The 20,961-nt window shown below is 39.2% G+C and overlaps 1 protein-coding gene across 1 annotated transcript in view; it reads left to right on the plus strand.

Moving 5' to 3' along the window:
- Positions 1 to 20,961, plus strand: part of NARS2 (asparaginyl-tRNA synthetase 2, mitochondrial (putative)) — a 226,749-nt gene that overhangs the window by 165,860 nt on the left and 39,928 nt on the right. The window contains exons 10-11 of the mRNA XM_006864984.1: positions 3,373 to 3,439; positions 5,759 to 5,896. Of these exons, the coding sequence (XP_006865046.1) occupies positions 3,373 to 3,439; positions 5,759 to 5,896 (205 nt within the window). The remainder of the gene's footprint in view (positions 1 to 3,372; positions 3,440 to 5,758; positions 5,897 to 20,961) is intronic.

Consider the following 20,961-nt stretch of genomic DNA (forward strand, 5'->3'; position numbering starts at 1 on the left):
CCATGGCACTTTCAATATTCTCCTCCAACACCACAATTCAAAGGCATGACATTATTGAATAACTCCTGTTCATGCAGATCGTACTTTCATAGAATTGTTGTTGTTGTTAAGTGCTGTCGAGTCAGTTCCAACTCATAGTAACCCTGTATAAGGTTTCCAAGGAGCAATTGGTGAATTTGAACCACTGACCTTGTGGTTCAAACCGACTTTGCTGTCTAGTGCTTTATCTCACAGCGCCACTTAAATGTTTGACCACTCAATACTCGTTTATGACATTCATGACTATATTGGAGTAGGCTTTTTGAATTTTAAGATGCACTAGTTCCTCTGTTGAGTCCTGGTGTGGTGTTGCAAAATAAGGATTGGACTGCTAACCATATGGTTGCCTATTCAAACACAACAGTCACTACTTGGAAGCCCTATATAGTGTCGCTATGAGTCATAACCAACTGGATGTCACTTAATAACAACAACTATAGTTACTCTGTAGGATGAGCACTGGACTGCAAACCACAGGTCAGTGGTTGGAGCCCACCAGCTACTCTGCAGGCGAAAGATGAGGCTCTCTGCTCCCACAAGATTTATAGCTTTCGAGTTTTAAGATGTACGTGTTGTTCTGTGGTCTGCAAACCACAAAGTCAGCAGTTCAAGCTCACCAGCCACTCTGTGAAAGAAAGATGAGACTTTCTGTTCCTGCAGAGATTTACAGCCTCAGAAACCCTATACAGTGTCACTGTGAGTCAGAATCAACTCAACGACACTTAACAACAAAAGTTTAAAATGGCCACAAGTGACCGCACACATCTGTGGTCAACTGATTTTTGAGAAGGATGCGAAGTTTATTTGATCAAGAAAGAAGAGTGTCTTCAATAAATGCTGCTGAGAAAGTTGGATTTCTACATGCAGAAAAATGAAACAGGATCCATGCCTCACACCATACACAAAAACAAATTCAAAATTGATTAAGGACCTAAATGTACAAAGTAAAACCATAAAATTCATAGAAGAGCAAGCAGAGGCACTGTCAGGCCTAGCTTTTAACACTGGAGTATCTAATATAATGATAAAAGCACAAGAAACAAAAGACAAAATATATGGAAACTCATAAAACTTAAAGCTCCTGTTCATCAAAAGACTTCACCAAAAAGTGAAAAGACAAGCTACTGACTGGGAAAATATCTTCAAAATATATTTGACAAGAATCTAATAACCAAACTATATATAAAAACACAACTTAACAAAAAGACAAATAACCCAGCATAAAATAGGCAAAGGGTTTGAATAGACATTTCACCAGAGGACAATCAAATGGCCATCAGACATGAAAAGATACACAATATCATTAGCCATCAGAAAGATGCAAATCAAAACTACAGTGAGATACTACTCATCTCCTACTTGGATGATTGAGAATTGATGCGTTTGAATTATAGTCCTGGAGAAGAAGATCTGTGTCGGAAGAGGTACCAACAGAATGCTCCTTAGAAGCCATGGTGGTGAGATTTTTATCTCATATTTTGGACACGTTGTCAGAAAGGACCAATCCCTGGAGAAGGACATCGTGCTTGGCAAAGTGGAGGGTCTTCAAAAAAGAGGAAAACCCCCAAGGAGATAGACTGACACTGGCAGGATCAATGACCTCAAACGTAACAATGGTGAAATGGCATAGGACTGGGTGGGTAGTGTTTTGTTCTATTGTACATAGGGTTTCTGTGAGTCAAAACAAACTTGATAGTACCGAACAACAATGAAAACAGGATGAGTAAAATAAAAAGTAGATACCGAATGTTGGCAAGGATGGGGGGAAACTGGAGTCCTTATCCACTAGTATCCTTCTCTGGATAGGGGCTCACATTCTGCTAATGTTTTTCATCCTTGATAGTCCAAGGGTTCTCTGTTTCTGGACTGTAAGATTAACTACTCCCCCATTTTTGTTACAAAACTTTTACCTTTACAGTTGTGACAGTCACAATTAATCGTGGTAACAATTACTCACTATTGAATTATCCCCCATCTCTTTTTATCAGACCTGTCTAGACAAGATGAAGACTATTCAGTGGGGATTCTATCTTCCCCTGCACACTCTTAAACTCAACTCCCTCTTGAAAACTTGTAAGTCAGTCACTTCATGTCTTTATCACCCCCTCATTTTAGGTAGCCAGTGTCTTAAGTTGCCCGTCCTTATTTACTCTGTATACAGAGAGGATAGGATTGATACTTGATGTGAAGACTCCTTCTCTCTCAGTTGGTATTTTGAGCTACTACATCCATAAATATAGGTCAAGTTCATCAAATTGTAGCAATTTACACTTGTTTTCTTTTATCAAAAAAAAATTTTTTTTTATCTTCCTGTAGTCAAGTTCTGATTATCAAGCCATTGAGGCCAGGTCAAATGGGTGCTTTCTGCAAGTTTGGGTGTTCTTATGCATCTCCCCATACTTCATATCAGCTGGATGCTTCACTCTCAGCTCTTGCCCTCCATGGCTATGCCTTTGTCCATGGGCTCAGGAGCCCCCAGGTCTCACCACACTTCGGACCAACCAGCCCTTCCTCTTCTCTCTTTCATTTCCAGCTCAACAGGAGTCAATGGAACATGGTTGAACTCAGCGCATTTCTTCATTGCTGCCTTTTCCCCCTCTTCCACTCACCAGTAGACCAATGTAGTTGCCAGCAAGCTTACAGCCTGCTCATGTGTTCCCTTTGAGTTTCAGTCTTGGAGGGGTCATAAGCTTTTAAGATCCCAGTTTCCACTCACCAAAGCAGGACATGCAACATTGTCTTTGTAGACTGTTATGCCAGTTAACCGTGGTGCCTCCTGAGACTGTGATCCCAAGATCACAGGTCCAGCAACTTATTACCTCAGAGTGTTTAGTAATGTCTAATAAGTGTTCATTGTTTTGTTCCCTGTAGAGCATTGTGCTCTTAAGAGAATAACCACCATCACCATATGGGATTAAGGAGCCCTGGTGTGGTGCTGTAGGATAAGGACTGAACTGCTACCAGCAAGGTTGGCAATTCAACCCCAAGAGCCGCTCCTTGGAAAGCCTATACAGGGTCACTGTGAGTCAGAACTGGCTCAGTGGCACTTAACAACAATACATAGTATCCAATCCATAACAGCAACTTGAAAGATAAGAAGCTTAGAGGGCAGTGAGTTTATGTTAATGAGGGTGAAACAACACAGAAAATGAGGGTGAGAATTGTTGCACATTGAAGAATGTAATCAGTGTCACTAAATGATACATTTATAAAATTATACATTTATAAAATACTGTGTATATTCTTAATAACAACAAAATAAGTAAAGCTTGGGTGAAAAAAACAGCCACATGTCTGTTGACTTTTCCTTGCTATTACCCTCTTTCTCTCCAGCATGTCCTATACTGAAGCTGTGGAGATCTTAAAGCAGGCATCTGAGAACTTCACTTTCACACCTGAGGTGGGTATATTTTTATATGAATGAAAATGTTTCCCTCTTGTCTTTATCCGACTGCATGAAAAATAATTTTTAAATTAACATTTTATTGGCTCATCTGTAGATAAGCAATGTGATGTTTGCTCTCTTTTGAAAGATTTAGAATGAAAACTAAATATGATACAGAATCAATGGAGTGTATTCTGGTTCCTGAGGACCCTATAGAACTAAGTAGAATTTTCCCATAGGATTTCCAATGCTGTAGATCTTTACAGAAGTAGAAACAGACAGCTACATCATTTTCCTTCAAAGAGCCTGCTGGGTTTGAACTGTCATCCTTCCAATTAGCTGCCGAGTGCTAATCACTGCACTACCAGAGCCCCTTGTAACTTTTAATAAAAACCAAACCCACTACCATCCAGTTGGTTTGAATGCATAGTGACACTATATGTCTGAGAGTGTAAATCTTTATAGGAGCAGACAGCCTCATCTTTTTCCTGGGGAGCAGCTAGTGGGTTTGAACTACTTACTTTGCAGTTAGCAGACCATTGCCTATCCCGCAGCATCACCAGAGCTCCTTATGACAAATTTAAAAAGATAAAAATCTGTTAAAAGAATGCTTATCATAGAACATTAGTGTAGAAGTCAACTAGTTTAGAGTTTCCCAGAGTGTGTTCTTACTGATATGTTAAAGGTCAGAGAAAAGAAAGGAAAAGAAAAAAGTGGGTATGGCCAGATAACAAACTCCTCGTGTGGCACTGTAGGATCAGCGCTGTACTTCAAACTAGAAGTTTTGAGGTTCAAACCTACCGATTACTCCTCAGAAAACCCTACATAGGGTTGTTATGAGTCGGAACTGACTCAACAGCACTTAACAACAACAACAAGTTGGTCATATACATTTAGAAAGCATATTACACAGGTTTCTTTTTCAGTTGAGTATTATGGAACTTTTAAGTTTGTGAGCCACTTTAGAAAACACTAATTTATTAGAAAACACTCATTAACTTTTTTCTTAAAGAACTCTTTTGTTTTATTGTTAAGGACATAGGTCCTGAGAGGTACCATGATTTACCAGTGGGCATGCACATGATAGAAGCAGAGCATACCCCAAATGTTCTGATTCCTATTCTGGTGCTTTAGTTTGATATAATTAAGATGTTGTTGTTGTTGTTGTTAAGTGCCCTCGAGTCAAGTCCGGCCCATAGCAACCCTGTATAGGGTTTCTGAGGAACAAGTGGTGAGCTTGACCCCCGACCTCGCGGTTCGAACTAACTGCAGTCTGGTGCATTAACCCACAGCGCCACACTAGGACTCCCTAATTACGATTTTGCTAGACAAATGTGAGTGAGTAATAGGAATATAGTAACTTTATCTTCAAACTATTCCTTATACCAGCCTCATCTCCAGTTAAATCTCGTCCTCTTGGAAATTCTAGTAACTCTGTGCTTATTATGTAAGGGGGAATCAAAAAGCATGTGGAAAAATGGAATTAAAAGGTAATGAAAAAAAAGAAAAGAAAAAAAAAAAAAAGGTAATGAAATGTTTCCACAAGCTTTTTGAAGCCCCCTCATATTTATAATTAATTTTTTGTATAATTTTGTATTTGTGTTTGTTTCCTCCTGTGGAACCCTCATGCAGCTGAGGATCCTATCTGGTGTTTTTCAGCACTTAACAACAAGTATCCTATTCCTAGCATACCCATCCACTTGATTCCAAGTCATAGCAACCCTCTAGGACCGAGTAGAAGTGTTCCGTAGGGTTCCGGAGACTGTAAATATTTACAGGAGCAAACAGTCTCATCTTTCCTAGCATAATACAGTACATTTTATAGGCACCTTAGTATGTGTTTAATAAGTAGATGAACAGTGATATTAAATAGTCATCATAGAGCATTTGATGAATTGGACTCTTTTATTACAAAAATTCAAGAGAAGCCAGCTTATCCAAAGATAGACTCAATATTAGGAATATTTTATCTTCCATCATTTAATTTCCGGAGTCTTAGGAACAGTAACTGTGGAAGAAGCTCTAAGCAATATAAACAAAAACTCTGATTCTGAAGTCAGTTTTTATTGTATTATGGAAAGTACTTTGTTTTCCTGCAGATGCTATTCATCTGCTCATTGCTGCGTCCTAAGATGGGGACAGAGAAGCATGATGTTTATCTACTGTTTCAGCTTTCATCTTTCCAGACCCTTGGATGTTCTTGTTAACACATATCTTTCCTTGGTTTAGTCAGCTGTGTAACCTCAGCAGACAGCGCTACACATGAACCTCAGGGAGAGGAAGCCCTTGGAACAGATGCAAGTTGTTGCTCTGACTTCTCCTTTCTTATTACAGTGGGGTGCTGATCTACACACTGAACATGAAAAGTACCTGGTGAAGCACTGTGGCAACATACCCGTCTTTGTCATCAATTATCCGTTAGTGCTTAAGCCTTTCTACATGAGGGACAACGAAGACAGCCCTCAGCACACAGTAAGGAAAGACACTGCTTATTTCAGTGTCTAGGCTTTTCCCTTGATTTAATTTCATTTAGCCTTTGGCATGTTTTCTTAAATTATAACCATCCATCTTTCTATTTCTCAAAGTAAGTAATAACGTTTCTCAAATGCTTAAAAGCATTCTCAAAAAAGCTGTCAGTGTCCTATAAACATATTTCCTCATTTCTATTGCAAGGTGTCCTTAGTTTCACAGGTGCAAATGTATGTGCTTTTTAAATTTTATTAATATTAGAGAGGAAGTGGCCAAGTGCACTGTGCAGCACTACCAACTAGACCGTCACATTCTACACTGGGTAGGATATTACAACCAGGGAAAGTACACTGGGCTAGGGATGAAAGTAGAGGGCTGTTCTGGCAAGGAAGAGGCAACTTGGCAAAGCAGGAGGCTTACAGCATTGTTGGTCTGGGCTGTCAAATGGAAATGGGGCACGGGTGCTGTGAAGGTATGAGGAGGTCTAGGAAGATTCTCCCTGTCATGGCTCTCAGCTGACTGTCTCTTCTCTCTGTCTGTCTGCCTGTCTCTCTACTTTCTTTACCCTTTTCCCTTTCTTACCATCTGTTCTTTTTTCACCCTTAACTTTTGTTGTCTTTTTAAATTCTTATGGCTCTCACTTTTCCCCTTTTTTCTCTCTTTTGTTTTGTCTATCCCTCTCTCCTTTCCAAAATTAGCCCTAATAAAAAGTAAGAATATATTTGACTTTTCAAATATTTATTGTAGAGTTGTATGTTTAATAATAATAATTATAAAAGTCTGTGAAATTAATACAGTCATTATATTGATCTCAAAAGAAGTTCCAAAAACTGAAGTAGCGACCAGGTACTTTTCACTTGTCTATAGATATAGGTATAGGAGCTCTGGTTGCGTAGCGGTTACAAATCAGGCTGTGAACCTTAAGGTCAGCAGTTCAAAACTACCAGGTGTTCTGCAGGAGAAAGATGAGGCTTTCTGCTCCCGTAAAGACTTACAGCCTCTCGGAAACCCCGTACAGGGCCGCTGTGAGTCAGAACCAACTCATAACCACCAACCACCACCACCATAGATAAACACCATTAGGAAAATGAAGGTTGGGGCCCATCAGTAATAGAATGTTCCCATCTAAGGTATGCAGTTTATCTGTTTGAATATCTTTCCCATCTTATTTTGTGGCATTATTTAAACGATATTATTGATAAGGTGTGCTGTTGAGCTGATTCCAACTCTTAGTGGCCTAAAGGACAGCATAGACTCTTGGCTCCTTAGGGCTTCCCAGCTTGTAGTCTTCATAGATCAGATCACCAGATCTTTTCTTCCCCAGAGGGGATGGTACATTCTAATTGCCAACCTTTTGGTTAGCAGCCACTAGCTTACTGTTATGTGTCAAGCACTACCATCTCATCTCTAAATTCCAAAACAACCTTGCCAAGAAACTTGTTTTCTCTCATTTTATTGATTAAAAACAAACAAAAATAAACAAACCAGGGTGTGATGAGATTAACGTCATTTTCCATGGCTACGTCGGTAAGGGGCAGAATCAGTGTTCAAGCCTGATTCTGTGTAGTTCTAAAATCTGTGTTTTTCTCCACTCTACCAAACTGCCTCAAAATAACAAACAATATAAAATTGCATTGTACTTATTGATTTTACTCACCCCCACCTTTCACATTGCATTATCCAAAACCAATGAACACCATAACTGATTTCGTTCTTATTTTCCTTACCCACCCTCTGGCAAAAATGATAATGAAAAGACCCATAGTATGACAACAAAAGGAGAGACTAGGGCATGGCTCATTGTTGTTTTGTGCCCTTGAGTCAGTTCTGACTCATAGTGACCCTGGATAGAGTTTCCAGGAGCAACTAGTGGTTTAAACTGTCAATTGTGTGGTTACCAGTCCAGTGCTTATCCTTTAGTGCCATACCAGGGCTTGGGCATAGATTACCAAATCCTAAATAACTCACTACTAAACATATATCTCTCACAAAACAAAAGATTATATCCATGTCTTTTGGATTTTTTACCATTCCACCTCCCATTATTCTCTCCCTCTATACCTCCACCTTGTATTCTTCTCACTTAATACTCTAGATGAGCACTTTTCAGTCACTCAATTTTGCATGTCTATGCAAGGCTCTGATTTAGGCTTTCCTTCTTTCTGAAGACTTTCTGAGCCTTCCTTTTTGAAATTTGCAGCATTTAAAGAATTTGTAAAACTTTGTAAAATTGTGTCTATGTTTCTAAAGTCTCTGTGTATGTCTTATGCTTTCACAAATAAAACTCTTGCCTTTTCAGGGTGATGACTGAGGATTTTTGTAACCACCATAGCTTGCACTACCCCTTCTTGACTCCCTCTAATACGACTTTCACCTCTTTCACACCTCGGATATCTCTTGCTAGGGCTAGTATTGATTTCCATATGATTAAACCCAACAGATTTTTATGTCTTTGCTGTATTTGAACTCTCAGCAATATTCAGCACCATTTCTTATTCTTGAAGCCTTCTCTTCCCTTGACTTCTGTGACATGACTTTCTTCCCAATTTTTCTCCTTCCTCAGTGGTTATTCTTTCTCAGTATTCTTCCCATTAGGTGCTAGAATTCCTCAAGGCTCAGCTGTTTTCTCTTCCAGGTGATTTCATCTGTACCCACAGTTTAGTATTTATTTTTTTAAAACTCTGTCATTTGTATCTCTAATCCTGATGTCTTCTACAACACTGAACCCATATATCTTACTGCCGCCCTCACTGCCATTTGCATACCTCAAAGGCTTTTCAAATTCAACATGTCCCAATATAAGCCCACGATTTCTCCTCACCTCTCTTTCCCCTGCCAAGTTGCTCTTTTTTCATTATTTTCTAACCATCTTAATTGTTACTCCTCAGAAACTCTATACTGGGTTGCTATGAGTTGGAACCAACTCTACAGCACTTAACAGCAACAACAATTGTACGAATACCTGAGTCATCTTTTAAATTTTCTTTTCTCTCACTTTCTAAATTCAAGCTATTGCTAAGTTCTGAAAGCTTCACTGTCATATGTTTCTCTCAAATGCATCCACTTCTCTTCATTTCCACTTTGACCATTTTAGAATAAGTTACCATCATCTCTTCCCTGGACCATTTCGGTAGCCTCCTAATTTGTCTTCCTATACCTTTCTTTCCTGCCCCCAGACATTTCTCCTACTTCAGCTTGAAGTTTTAGAAAATGCAAATCTGATCATTTCCCTCTGAAAACTACATAGTGGCCTTCCATTGCTCTTAGTCCAAAACCCTTTTACATACAAGACCCAGTGTAATCTGGCTCCTCCTGTCTCTCTAGTCTAATCCACTGTGGTCCTCCACTTGGCTTTGTATGCTACATCCATACTGCCTTTCTTCCAGGTCTTCAAACATGTGATGCTTCCTCCCACCACGGAATTTCTGCACATACTTGCCTTCAATCTGCAAAAATCTTTTTCACCTAAATAATTTTACAATTGCAGGGTTGATGGTTCAAATCCATTAGCCATCCCACAGTGTAGCTAGTGGGTTTGAACTGCTGACCTGTGGTTAGCAGTCCAGTGCTTATCCTACAGTGCCACCAGAGCTCTCTTCCTGGGATATGGTGTTATAAGTGCCATTGAGTTGGTTCTGACTCATAGCAGCCCTGCATATGATTTCCAAGTGCTTACCCTACAGTGTCACACCAGGATTCCCTGCGATATAGCAGGTATCTACTACCTCTTTTAGGAGCTCTGGTAGCATAGTGGTTACAAATTGGGCTGCTAACCTCAAGGTCGACAGTTCGAAGCTACCAGCTGTTCCGCAGGAGAAAGATGAGATTTTCTGCTCCCGTAAAGTTTTGCAGCCTCAGAAACCCTGTACAGTATCGCTATGGGTCAGAACCGACTCCACGGTATTCAGTAACAACAACAACTACCTGTTTAGTGGATAAATAGGTGATTGGATACATGGATGAATCACTTGAACCCAATAGTTTAGACGCAGAGCGGACAAGTAATGAGTGAGTAGCTTGATTTGCTAAGGAAATCACTAGGAAACTAAACAACATCTAAATTTTTTGAGCCACAGTACCATGACATTAAGGAAAGTCCTGTGTCTTTTAAATTATGTGATCTTAGATGAGTCACCTAATCTTTATGAGTCTTCATTCCTGATCTGTAAAAATGAGATAATGATATTATTTGGAGTTGTGAGAATTAAATTAGTTAATATATGAAAAATGCAATGTTCAGTGTTTGTGGTATTAGGCAGTCAGTAAGCATAAAATCCTTTCTCCTTATAAATTTTAATTTTGTTTTAATAAAATACAAAACCATTACAATGTTTTTTTTGTGTGGCTTGTCTTATCATGACATGCTATTAGATGAGATTCCTTAAAAGGCAATTCTGTTGTAGGCTTTACTTAGGGATGTTTATTACCTTTAGAAGTACCAAGATTTCAGTTAGATAGTCTCTCTGGTAATGTGGTTTCACAGATTAAACCCTGAAGGCATTAGGATAAGACTCTTGTATATTTGTACAATTTATGTAGTAGTATAGTACATAGCTTCTCAGAGCTAAACTATTCAGATATAATCGACTTAAATTTTCTTCAGTAGCCATGAATTGTAACATAACATTGATTCATTAGCCATGTAGATTTCTTGAATTTTATGATCTTTTCAACCCATTTGTATAAAGTGCCTGCTTCTATCCCTATCTTATATTTTGCAGTGATAAATGAACAGGCCTTGGCCCATGTAACTAAATTCCATTTTTCTTTTAGTAAGGCATAACAAGTTATGGTAGAGTTTTTGCAATGAGTACGATGCAATCTAAGAGAATTAAGACCATTAGATTTCACCGCAGCCTTCTTTAGGGAGTCAAAAGAGAAGATTAGGAAAATGTTCTTTCTTCCCTTTCCTCCCTCTACCCCCTCCCCCAAAAAATAAATGTATGCACCATGGTATTATGGTTTTGTGAAAAATACACTGCATTAAGAGCTCACAGTTCTGGTTTGAAATCCAGTACCAAAAATGGGTGGCTTTAACAAACAGAACTCTGTTTTCTTTCTTCCAGTTTAAGAGCTAGGAGTCCTAATTCATTCAGGGTGCTGGTTCTACAGAAATGCTTTCTCTTTCTGTTGACTTTGGAGAAAGGTCCTTGTTTCATTTGTGCTCTGTACCTGGATAATCTTCAAGTGACTTGGTTGTTTAGTCTCTTTTACATCTCAAAAGACTTTGCCTTAAAACATACCTTACACAAAAAAAGAGTAATCTGATACAATTTGATGAACTTGACCTTCACCTATAGATGCAGTACCTCAAAAGAGGGAGCAAATCTTTACATCAAGGATCATTCCCACCCCCCTCCATACACAGAGTAGACAGGGATGGGCAACTTGGACATTGGCTACCCAAAATGCGGGGGGTGGGGGGCTGGAGGTGGCTACAAAGGCAAGAAGTGACTGGCTTACAAACTTTCAAGAGGGAACCTAGATCCAGAGGGTGTGGAGGAAGGTAGAATCTCCACTGAGTAGTATCCAGTCTGTTTAGATGGAGCTGATGAAAGGCGGTGCGGATGGGTCTCTTGTGATACAATAATTGTTATCAGGACTGACTGTGAGGGTTGGAAATGTAAAGGTAGATGTTTTGTAGCAAAAGGAGGGGAGTGATTGACTTTGCAGTGTAGAATTGGCGGGTCCCTGGGACCACCAAGGGAGAAGAGCAGAGAGCGGGACCATACCCAGAGAAGCAGTGATGTTGGAGATGGAGGCAGAGACCATGACATGGATAGATGGAGGAGCTGGGCATTTTAGACCCAGAGAGGGAAAGAAATTCAGGAAGTTGGGAAGTTTTTATATAAATTTAGTTAACTAAGCAAAGAAACAGTTACCTTTGCAGGATTAAGAAGGAAAGATGCCTAAAATAATGGGGAGAAGAAACTGGAAGAAAGGATTGACAAAGTCAGTTCCATTTCTGAGGTTCTCATTCAACAGCACCTACTATTGAGTATGTCTCTGTGACAAACATCAGATCACAAGGGTTCAAAAGAGAAGAAAATAATGTTTAGTAAGCACCTACCATGCTCCAATTGGTGATTATGTCTTTTTTTTAACTGATGAGGCTGTTGAATCTCGGTGTTGCAGTTAAGTCACTTGCGTAAGATCACGCAGATAAGATACGGAGCAAGGGATAGGGCATGTTTAGAGGCTTTTCCAGAGCCCTGATCTTTCAGGAATAAAGTATCTGTGTGGGGCAAAGCAGTGGACTTGTCAGTCACCATTTAGCCTTTCATGGCCTTGGCATTCTCCAGGGATGATATTCAATCTCAGGAAATGCAAATTAAAGGTACAGAAACTCACCACTAGAATGGCTACAGTCAAAAACAAAACAAAAAAACCTGTGATTACAATTGTTAGTGAGGATGTTAGGAACGGGAACTTCCCACACTGCTGGTGGGAGTGTAAATAAGTAAAATCACTGTAGAAGCCATCAGCAGTATCTATGAAAGCTGTTACACATATAAGCTATGAAGCAGCTGTTTTCCTCCTAGCTAAATGTATGCATATGACACCAAAAGAATAAACAAGTCTGTGTTGGTAGAAGAGCAGCCAGAATGCTCCGTAGTAGCCAGAATGGCCAGAATTCATCACTCATACTTAGACATATTATCACAATGGTCCCATCCCTGGAGAAAGACTTCATGCTTGGTAAGGTGGAGGGTCAGCAAAGAAAAAGGAAACCCCCAATAAGATGGATTGGCACAGAGGCAACAGCTGTGGGCTCTAGCGTAACAGTGATTGTGAGGTTGGCACAGAACTGGGCAGTGTTTCATTCTGTTGTGCATAATGTTGCTTTGAGTAGGTACTGACTTGGTGGTACCTAACAACAACAACCAAAAGACATATGCATAATTAGATATAGCAGCACATACATAATAGCTCTAAAGTGAGGGAAAGCAATCAAATGTCCATCAACAGTAGAATACATACCTAAATTGTGGCATAGTCATATACTTGAAAGTGCCGTGGGCTGCCAAAAGAACTAATAGATCGATTTTAGAAGTGCATGCAACCAGAGTGCTCCTTGGAGGCCAAGATGGCCAAACTTCATCTCTCATACTTCAGACATATTGTCAGGAGGGACCGGTCACTGGAGAAGGATATCATGTTTGGTAAGGTGGAGGGTCAGAGAAAAAGAGGAAGACCCCCAGCAAGATGGATTGGCCAAGTGGCAGCATCGATGGACTCAAGCGTGGCAACAGTAGTGAGGTTGACCCAGGATCTGGCAGTATTTCGTTCTGCTGTGCATAGGATCACTATGAGTCTATACTAACTAGATGGCACGTAAAAACAACAACAACATACACATGAGGTCGCCATGAGTCAGAATCACCTCAGCAGCAACAATATCAGATAACAGTGAAAATGAACTCTTGTTACAGGTATCATCATAATGAATTTTACCCATGTGTTGAGTGAAGTAAGCCAAAGATGCAAAAATTACGTACTGTATGATATTACTTACAGAAAGTTCGAAATCTAGCAAAACTACCTACTGTGGATTGAATTGTGTTGTAAATCCTAACCTCCATACCTGTAATTATTATTCCATTTGGGAATGGGTTGTCTTTTTTCTTTTAATGAGGCAGGATTAGTGTAGGGGTTATATCTTTAGTCTAGCTCTTTGAAATAAAAGAGATTGAACAAAAGAGCAAAAAGAAAGGTGGGACAAGATTGATTCCAAGCCACATGGGGCTCACCAAAGAACCAGGAAACAGGTTAAAGAGACAAGGGCCTTCAACAGGAGTTCTCAGACAGAAAAAGGTTCCCCTAGAGCCAGCACCTTGGTTTCTGACTTCAAGTCTCCAAAACTGGAGAAAATAACTTTGTAAAGTCACCCATTTGTGGTATTTCCGTTATAGCAGCTGTCAATAACTAAGACAGTACCCTGTGGTGATACAGGCAGGGTTTGGTGGTAATAATTGAAAGAGGTTATGAGGAAGACTTTTTGGGTGCAGATACTGATGTATTTCTTGATCTGGATGGTGATTTGTTCATTTTGTGAAAACTTATAGAACTGTATACTTGTGTACTTTTTGTACACATTATACTTAAGTTAAAAAACAGTTTATGCTAAAAGGAGATATCCTTGTATACATCACATGATTTTTGTGGCGATCAGATGAGGTGTAATGTTTATGAAATTTTTCTGAAAATTAAAATAGTGTGTAAATATTAAGGAAAAGGAATGGGAGATGATTAGGAGAATGAAGATGTCCAGCAAACTTTGGAATACTACAGATAACTTGGGCTTGATCCAGTAAGCAGTAGCAAGCTGCTGATTTTTTTTTTTTTTTAGATGATAGTAAGATAAGTAAGATGAATCTGACAATTGGCATGCAGGGGTAGACTAGACAATAGGGTTTAGACAATAGGATTTACATATGCTCTGGGGGGTGTGGGGGGATGGGGGATGAGATCTTCAACTAAGAAAAGGAAGATAACAAACAAAACTGAGAAAAGATTATTGATCACAAAGAATGGTCAGGGGTCTGTGTGATAAACTGGATATAAGGAAGAGAAGGGAGTCAAAGATGCTTCCCAGATGTCAGACTGATTATAAGAATGATACTATTTATAGAAATGTTTTTGTCTCAAGCCTTTGCATAGCCCCTAGTGATGTTTTGTTTGGCTTACTTGTAATGTAAAGCTCTCTAAGGAAGAAGGAAAGAGCCACAGTGGTGCAGTTACTAAGTGCTTGACTGCTAACCAGAAGACCAGCAGTCGAATGGACCAGTCGCTCTGTGGGAGAAAAGACTTGGTAATCTGCAAAGACTGTTGTTAAGTGCTGTCAAGTCGGTTCCAACTCACAGTAACTGTGTAGCGTTTCCAAGGAGCGACTGATGAGCTTGAACTACTGACTTTGTGGTTCAAAGCAACCTTGGAGTCCAGTGTTTTATCCTACAGCACCACACCCAGACTTTCTCATGAAGATTATACCCTAGGAAAACATTTGTGACAGTTCTATGCCCTCTATGCTGTCTCTGAGTCTATGGCATACAACAAGAAGAAAGAAAGAAATTTAGTAAGTCTATCTTGGCTCTGAAAGGTAGTGTAGTGGTTACAAATTGGGCTGCTAACCTCAAAATCAGCAGTTCGAAACTAGCAGCTGTTCTGCTCTCATAAAGATTTACAGCCTCGGAAACCCTGTACAGGTTCGCTTTGAGTTGGAACCTACTCCACTGCACACCGCCACCACCACCACCATCTTGGCTCTGAGGGAAAGGGAACATATCCTTTGGGGCAATGTGAGGATTCCGTTCCTATGAAGCCATTAAAATCTGTTTGAGAGGTAAAACTTTTTCTTTTTTCAGGTGGTAGTAGTAAAGTCATATTGTCAGCCAAAGTCCCTATTCAGCTGTTGCTGCATGCAGCCCATCCACATCTTCTCTACGTCATGTCTGGGTAACTAGTTCCTTGTCGTGCTTTAGTCGTTTTCAGGGGCCAAATACTATCTGTATCAGCATTTCAAACAGAAGCTGAAACCACAAACATGTTTCCTATGGTTTGTGGAACATTCTTCTTTTAATAACAGTGAGTAATTTTGCTCCCATGTTGGTAACAGCTTTTGAGAAATGGGGTGAAATGGAGGGAATAGGGAGGCGTTTAATTGGTGTTTTTCATCAGTATTTTCAAATACTGAAATAGGTAGGCAGAGAAGTAGCAAAGAAAGGGTCATTAAACTTTTTTCTTTGCCTTTAAAGTTAGCATCGAAAATAATATATAAAGTCTTGTTCCTATTTGTGTGTGTGCGTTTTTTTAATTCAAAGTTTGAGTTTTATTTTAAGAACATTGATTGTAATCAAAGCGTAGGAGTCAGAAGGGAGAGACAAGGGTTTGTTTAGCTTGAATACCAACACAAACTATTTCTAGACAGTATGTCACTGCAGCTGTGTGACTTGAGCAGATTTCATACACAGAAGAGGAAGATGTGCCAGGAAGCATGCTGGGCCTAGAAGATGTGCCCAAGGTGGAATAGCTGTTGTTTAATGGTAGGAGAGTTGATGAAAATTGTGGCAGAAGGTCCTTGTAGCCCCTTCATTGTTCTCTGCATAAAGAAGTGAGAAGATAGAACTAAAGCCCTTTTACTTATTACTTCAGATCTCCCAAAGATGCATAGCAGCTCAATTTTAGTTCATTAAAAGGTCATTTCATTATGCAACAGTGAATTCCCTAATGATGTATAAAACTCAAATTCCTGTTCATTATTTATTAGATCGTGACTCCTTGTAATCACCAGACCCACAGATACGCTATTTATATTTTCCTTTCTCTTTGAACCTTGTCTTCTTTTTGAGTTATCAACTATTGTCAGTTCAGAAGGACTTTAAAATTCCAAGTTTCTGCATGATTTTTGACTATGATTTAATGAAGTTCCATGAAAAGTCTAATGTTATTAGAAAGTAGAATTATATTGGTGGTTCCTCTATCATTGTATGTCATCTATTTTGCTCATAAATTATTATAGATGAAAATTATAAACAGAAATAAATAAATATGCTTTCATTCATCAAGTTAAAAGAATGATTTTTTTTTCCCCCTAAAGGGGAATTTAAAGCTTCATCCCTCCAGGACAAAGGCGATCTACCCTGAAGAGTCTAGCTGTTTGGAGAGCCTGGCATTAAGAGAGTTGAGAGAACAGTAAATGAGTGCCCACTTTTAGAGTTACTTTTATAGATGACTTTTACTCTACAAGCACACTGAAATTGGCCAGAAGGGCCATTGTTTGATGTTGCTGTTGTTAAGTGCCATCAAGTCGGTTCCTACTCATAGTTACCCTGGTTAGGGTTTCCAAGGAGCTGCTGGTGAGCTTGAACTGCTTACCTTGTGGTTCAAACCAACTTTGCAGTCCTGCTCATTAACCTACTGCGCCACACCACAATTCCAGAAGGACCATCAGTTGCCAATCAATATCTGTGCTTTTGATAGTCACAGTGGTCTGCATGAATAGTCACAGTACTTTATCTGTATTTTTCATGTGCTTCCTAATAAATACTTTCTATCATACTATTACTGGACTCCTCATGTGATGCTGTAAGATAAACACTGGACTGATAACCATAAGATAAGAGATTCAAACCCACCAGCTGTTCCTTGGAAACCCTATACAAGGTCACTATGAGTCAGAACTGACTCAACAGCACTAACAGTAACAACATCATACAATGTGGTCATATATGATGAAGTACAATCTGCCATTACACTTTATTTACCCATGATTTGCATATTAGGATTAATCCCTCCTTTCAGCTCTTGTCTTTTTTTTTTTTTTTTTAAGCTTTTTGTTGTGAATTAGATAAACGTTTACAGAGCAGATAGTATTCCACTCAAAAATTCATACCTAGTTTGTTCCATGTCTGTCTTAGTAACTGTAGTTTACTAAATAACTATAGGAAACTATGGAGTCCTGGCATGGTGCTGTGGGCTAATGTATCAGACTGCAAAGCCGCTTGAACTGCAAGGTCAGTGGTTCAAGCTTACCAGCTGCTCCTTGGAAACCCTGTACAGGGTCGCTGTGGGTCGGAATCGACTCAATGGCCCTTGACAACAACATATTAAACTATAGTTCACTAAGTTTGCCACAAGTGGATGGCTATAACAAATAGAAATTTATTTTCTCACAGTTAAGGAGACTAGGAGTCTGAATTCAAAGTGTAGACCCTGGACAGATGTTCTTGTCTCATTTCAGCATCAGTAGGTAGATTCAGTATTCCTTGGAGTTGTCTATGTGTCTTGACATCAATCTTCCTTTGGATCTAAGAGCTTCACAGTGCAAGGAACCTAAGTCCAAAGGATGCACTCCATCCACTTCTTTCTTGAGGGCAGTTCTTGTTTTTGGTTTTTGTCTAATTATTTCCAACTCATGGTGACCCTATGCACAACAGAATCAAACACTGCCAAGTCCTGCCTCATCCTCAAACCTGTCATTGAATTGACTTTGAGCCCATTGTTGTGGCCATTGCGTGAATCCATCGTGTTGGAGGTCTTCCTCTTTTTCACTGACTCTCCACTTTACCAAGCATTATGTCCTTCTCCAGGAACTGACCCCTCCTAATAACATCTCCAAAGGGTGAGTGGTGAAGACTTGCCATCCTGGCTTCTAAGGAGCACTCTGACTAGGCTTCTGCCAAGACAGATTTGTTTGTTCTTCTGGCAGTCCATGGTACTTTTACTGTTCTCTGGCATCACAGTTCATATGCATTGATTCTTCTCCTATCTTCCGTATTCACTGTCCAACTTTCACATGCATGTGAGGTGATTGAAAATACCATGGCTTGGGTCAAATTTACCTTAGTGCTCAAACTGACATCTTTGCTCTGGAACACTTTTTAGAGATCTTTTACAGCAGACTTGCCTAATGCAGTGTGTTGTTTGATTTTTTTTTTTTTACTTTTTATTGTGAATAGAGTGAAGGTTTACAGAACAGATCATCAATCCCACAGTCAAAAAAATCATACACTTTGTGTCATTACAATAATTTCAATCCCTTCCTTGTACTTTCAGTTAATAGTATTGCCTCTGTTCACTTTAACTCTAGCAACACCTCTCTATGGCTTCCACTTGGTTTGTCTTTCCAGTGATAACCTCCATCTTGCTGTATATTGCCTTCCCATCACCCAAGGTAACCCTCTACCCTCTATCCAGTGAATAGTTTTCCCTTCCTTCCCACTGCTGGTAACCATCATAGAACATTTCTTTTAGCCATAACACCTTTTCTTAACTTTTTATAGCAGTGGTCTTACACAGTATTTGTCCTTTAGTGATTGATTAATTTCACTCAGCATAATGTACTCCAGGTTCATTCATGTTGTGAGGTGTTTTGCAGATTAACTGTTATTCTTCAGCTTTCCTTAGTATTGTGTGTATGTACCAGAGTTTGTTAAACTATTCCTCTGTTGATGAGCATTTAGGCTGTCTTCATCTCTTTGCTATTGTAAATAATGCTGAAATGAACATTGTTGCTGCTGTTGTTAAGTGCATTTGAGTCAGTTCCCACCCATACTAACCCTGTATAGGGTTTCTGAGGAGCAGCTGGTAAGCTTGAACTGCAGTTCACACTGATTTTGCTGTCCAGTGCGTTTAACCCACAGTGCCACTCTATTTGCATCATGATTCATTTCTTGAGGATGTATACCAAATAGAATGATTACTGGATCATACTATAGTTCTATTTCTAACACCATAACTTAGATACATCCATTCTTCTACAGTCTTCCTTATTCATTTTCCAACTTTCACATGCATATGAACCTATTGAAAATACCATACCTTGCTTCATGTGCACCTTTGTCCTCTAATGGATATACTTGTTCTTGAACACTTTGAAGAAGTCTTGTGCATGCAGCAAATTTACCTAACGCAATGCATCATTTGATTTCTTGACTGCTGCTTCCATGAGTGCATATTGTGGATCCAAGCAAAATAAAGTTTTTGACAGCTTCAATCTTTTCTCCATTTGTCATGTTATTTATTGATCCAATTGCGAGGATTTTTGTTTTCTTTACTTTGAGGTGCAATTACTACTAAAGTCTGTAATCTTTGATTTTCAGCAGTAAGTATTTTAAGTCCTCTGCACTACCAGCAAGCATTCCATTGGATTACCTCACTTTGGAATGGACACAAATATGGATTCCTGCCAATCAGTTGGCAAGGTAGCTGCCTTCCAAATTTCCTGGTATAAATGAGTGAGTGCATTCAGTGCTGCATCAGTTAAGAGCTGTCTATTCCTGGAACCCTGTTTTTTGGCCAATGCCTTCATTGTAGTTTGGACTTCTTACTTTAGTACCATGGGTTCTTAATCATATGCTGCCTCTTCAGATGGTTAGACATCCATCATCTCTTTTTGGTACAGTGACTATGTGTATACCTTACATCTTCTTTTGATGCTTTCTGCATCATTCAATATTTTACCCATAGAATCCTTCATTATTTCAAGGTGGGCTTGAATATTTTCTTCAATTCTTTCAGATTGAGAAATACCAAGCATGTACATTCCTTTTGGTTTTCTAACTCCAAGTATGCATATTTCATTATAAAGTTTTATTTTATCTTCTCAAGCTGCCCTTTGAAATTTTTTATTCTGCTTTATTACTTCCTGATTTCCTCCATTTGCTTTAGCATTTCTACTCTGGAGAGTAAATATCAGATTCTTTTCTGACATCCACCTTGATCTTTTCCTTATTTCTTATCTTCTTAATGACTTTTTGCTTTCTTCCTTTATGATGTTCTTGATGTCATCCACAGCTCTTCTGGACTTTGGTCATTAGTGTCTAATGCCTCAAATCTGTATTTGAGATGGTCTCTAAATTCAGGTAAGGTATGTTCAGGGTCATATTTTGGTTCTGATAGACTTGTTTTAATTTTTTTCAGCTTCAGCCTGGACTTGCATATGAGCAATTGTTGGTCTGTTCCACATTCTGCCCTTGGCCTTGCCTTGGCTGATGATATGGAGCTTTTCCACCACTGTTTCGACAAATGTAGTCAATTTGATTCCTCTGTATTATTCCATCTGGTCACTTTTTATGTTGTTTAAATAAGGTATTTACAGTTAATCAGTCCTTGCTCTTGAAAAAATCTGTCATGCTGAACTTGACCTATACTTATGGATGTAGTAGCTCAAAATACCAACTGAGAGGAAAGGAGTCTTTACATCAAGGATCAATCCTATTCCTTCTGTACATAAGAATAGGCAACTTAAACATTAGCTACCTAAAATGGCGGGGGGAGGAGGGGTCATAAAGGCACAAAGTCACTGCCTTACAAGTTTTCAAGCGGGAGTTTAGTTTCAGAATGTGGGAGGGAAGGTAGAATCCCTACTGAATAGTTCTCATCTTGTCTAGATGGGTCTGGTGAAAGGAGATGGGGATAAGATTTTTTATGATTCAATAGTGCATAATTGTTATCAGGATGAATTGTGATGGTCACCGTTGTAAAAGTAGAAGTTTTGTAACATAAAGGGAGGAGTAGTTAATCTTACATTCCAGGAACAGAGGACCCTAGGACCATCAAGGGAGAAG

The sequence above is a fragment of the Chrysochloris asiatica genome, unplaced genomic scaffold (genome assembly GCF_000296735.1).
Source record: "Chrysochloris asiatica unplaced genomic scaffold, ChrAsi1.0 scaffold00074, whole genome shotgun sequence".
NCBI classification, from domain to species: Eukaryota; Metazoa; Chordata; class Mammalia; order Afrosoricida; family Chrysochloridae; genus Chrysochloris; species Chrysochloris asiatica.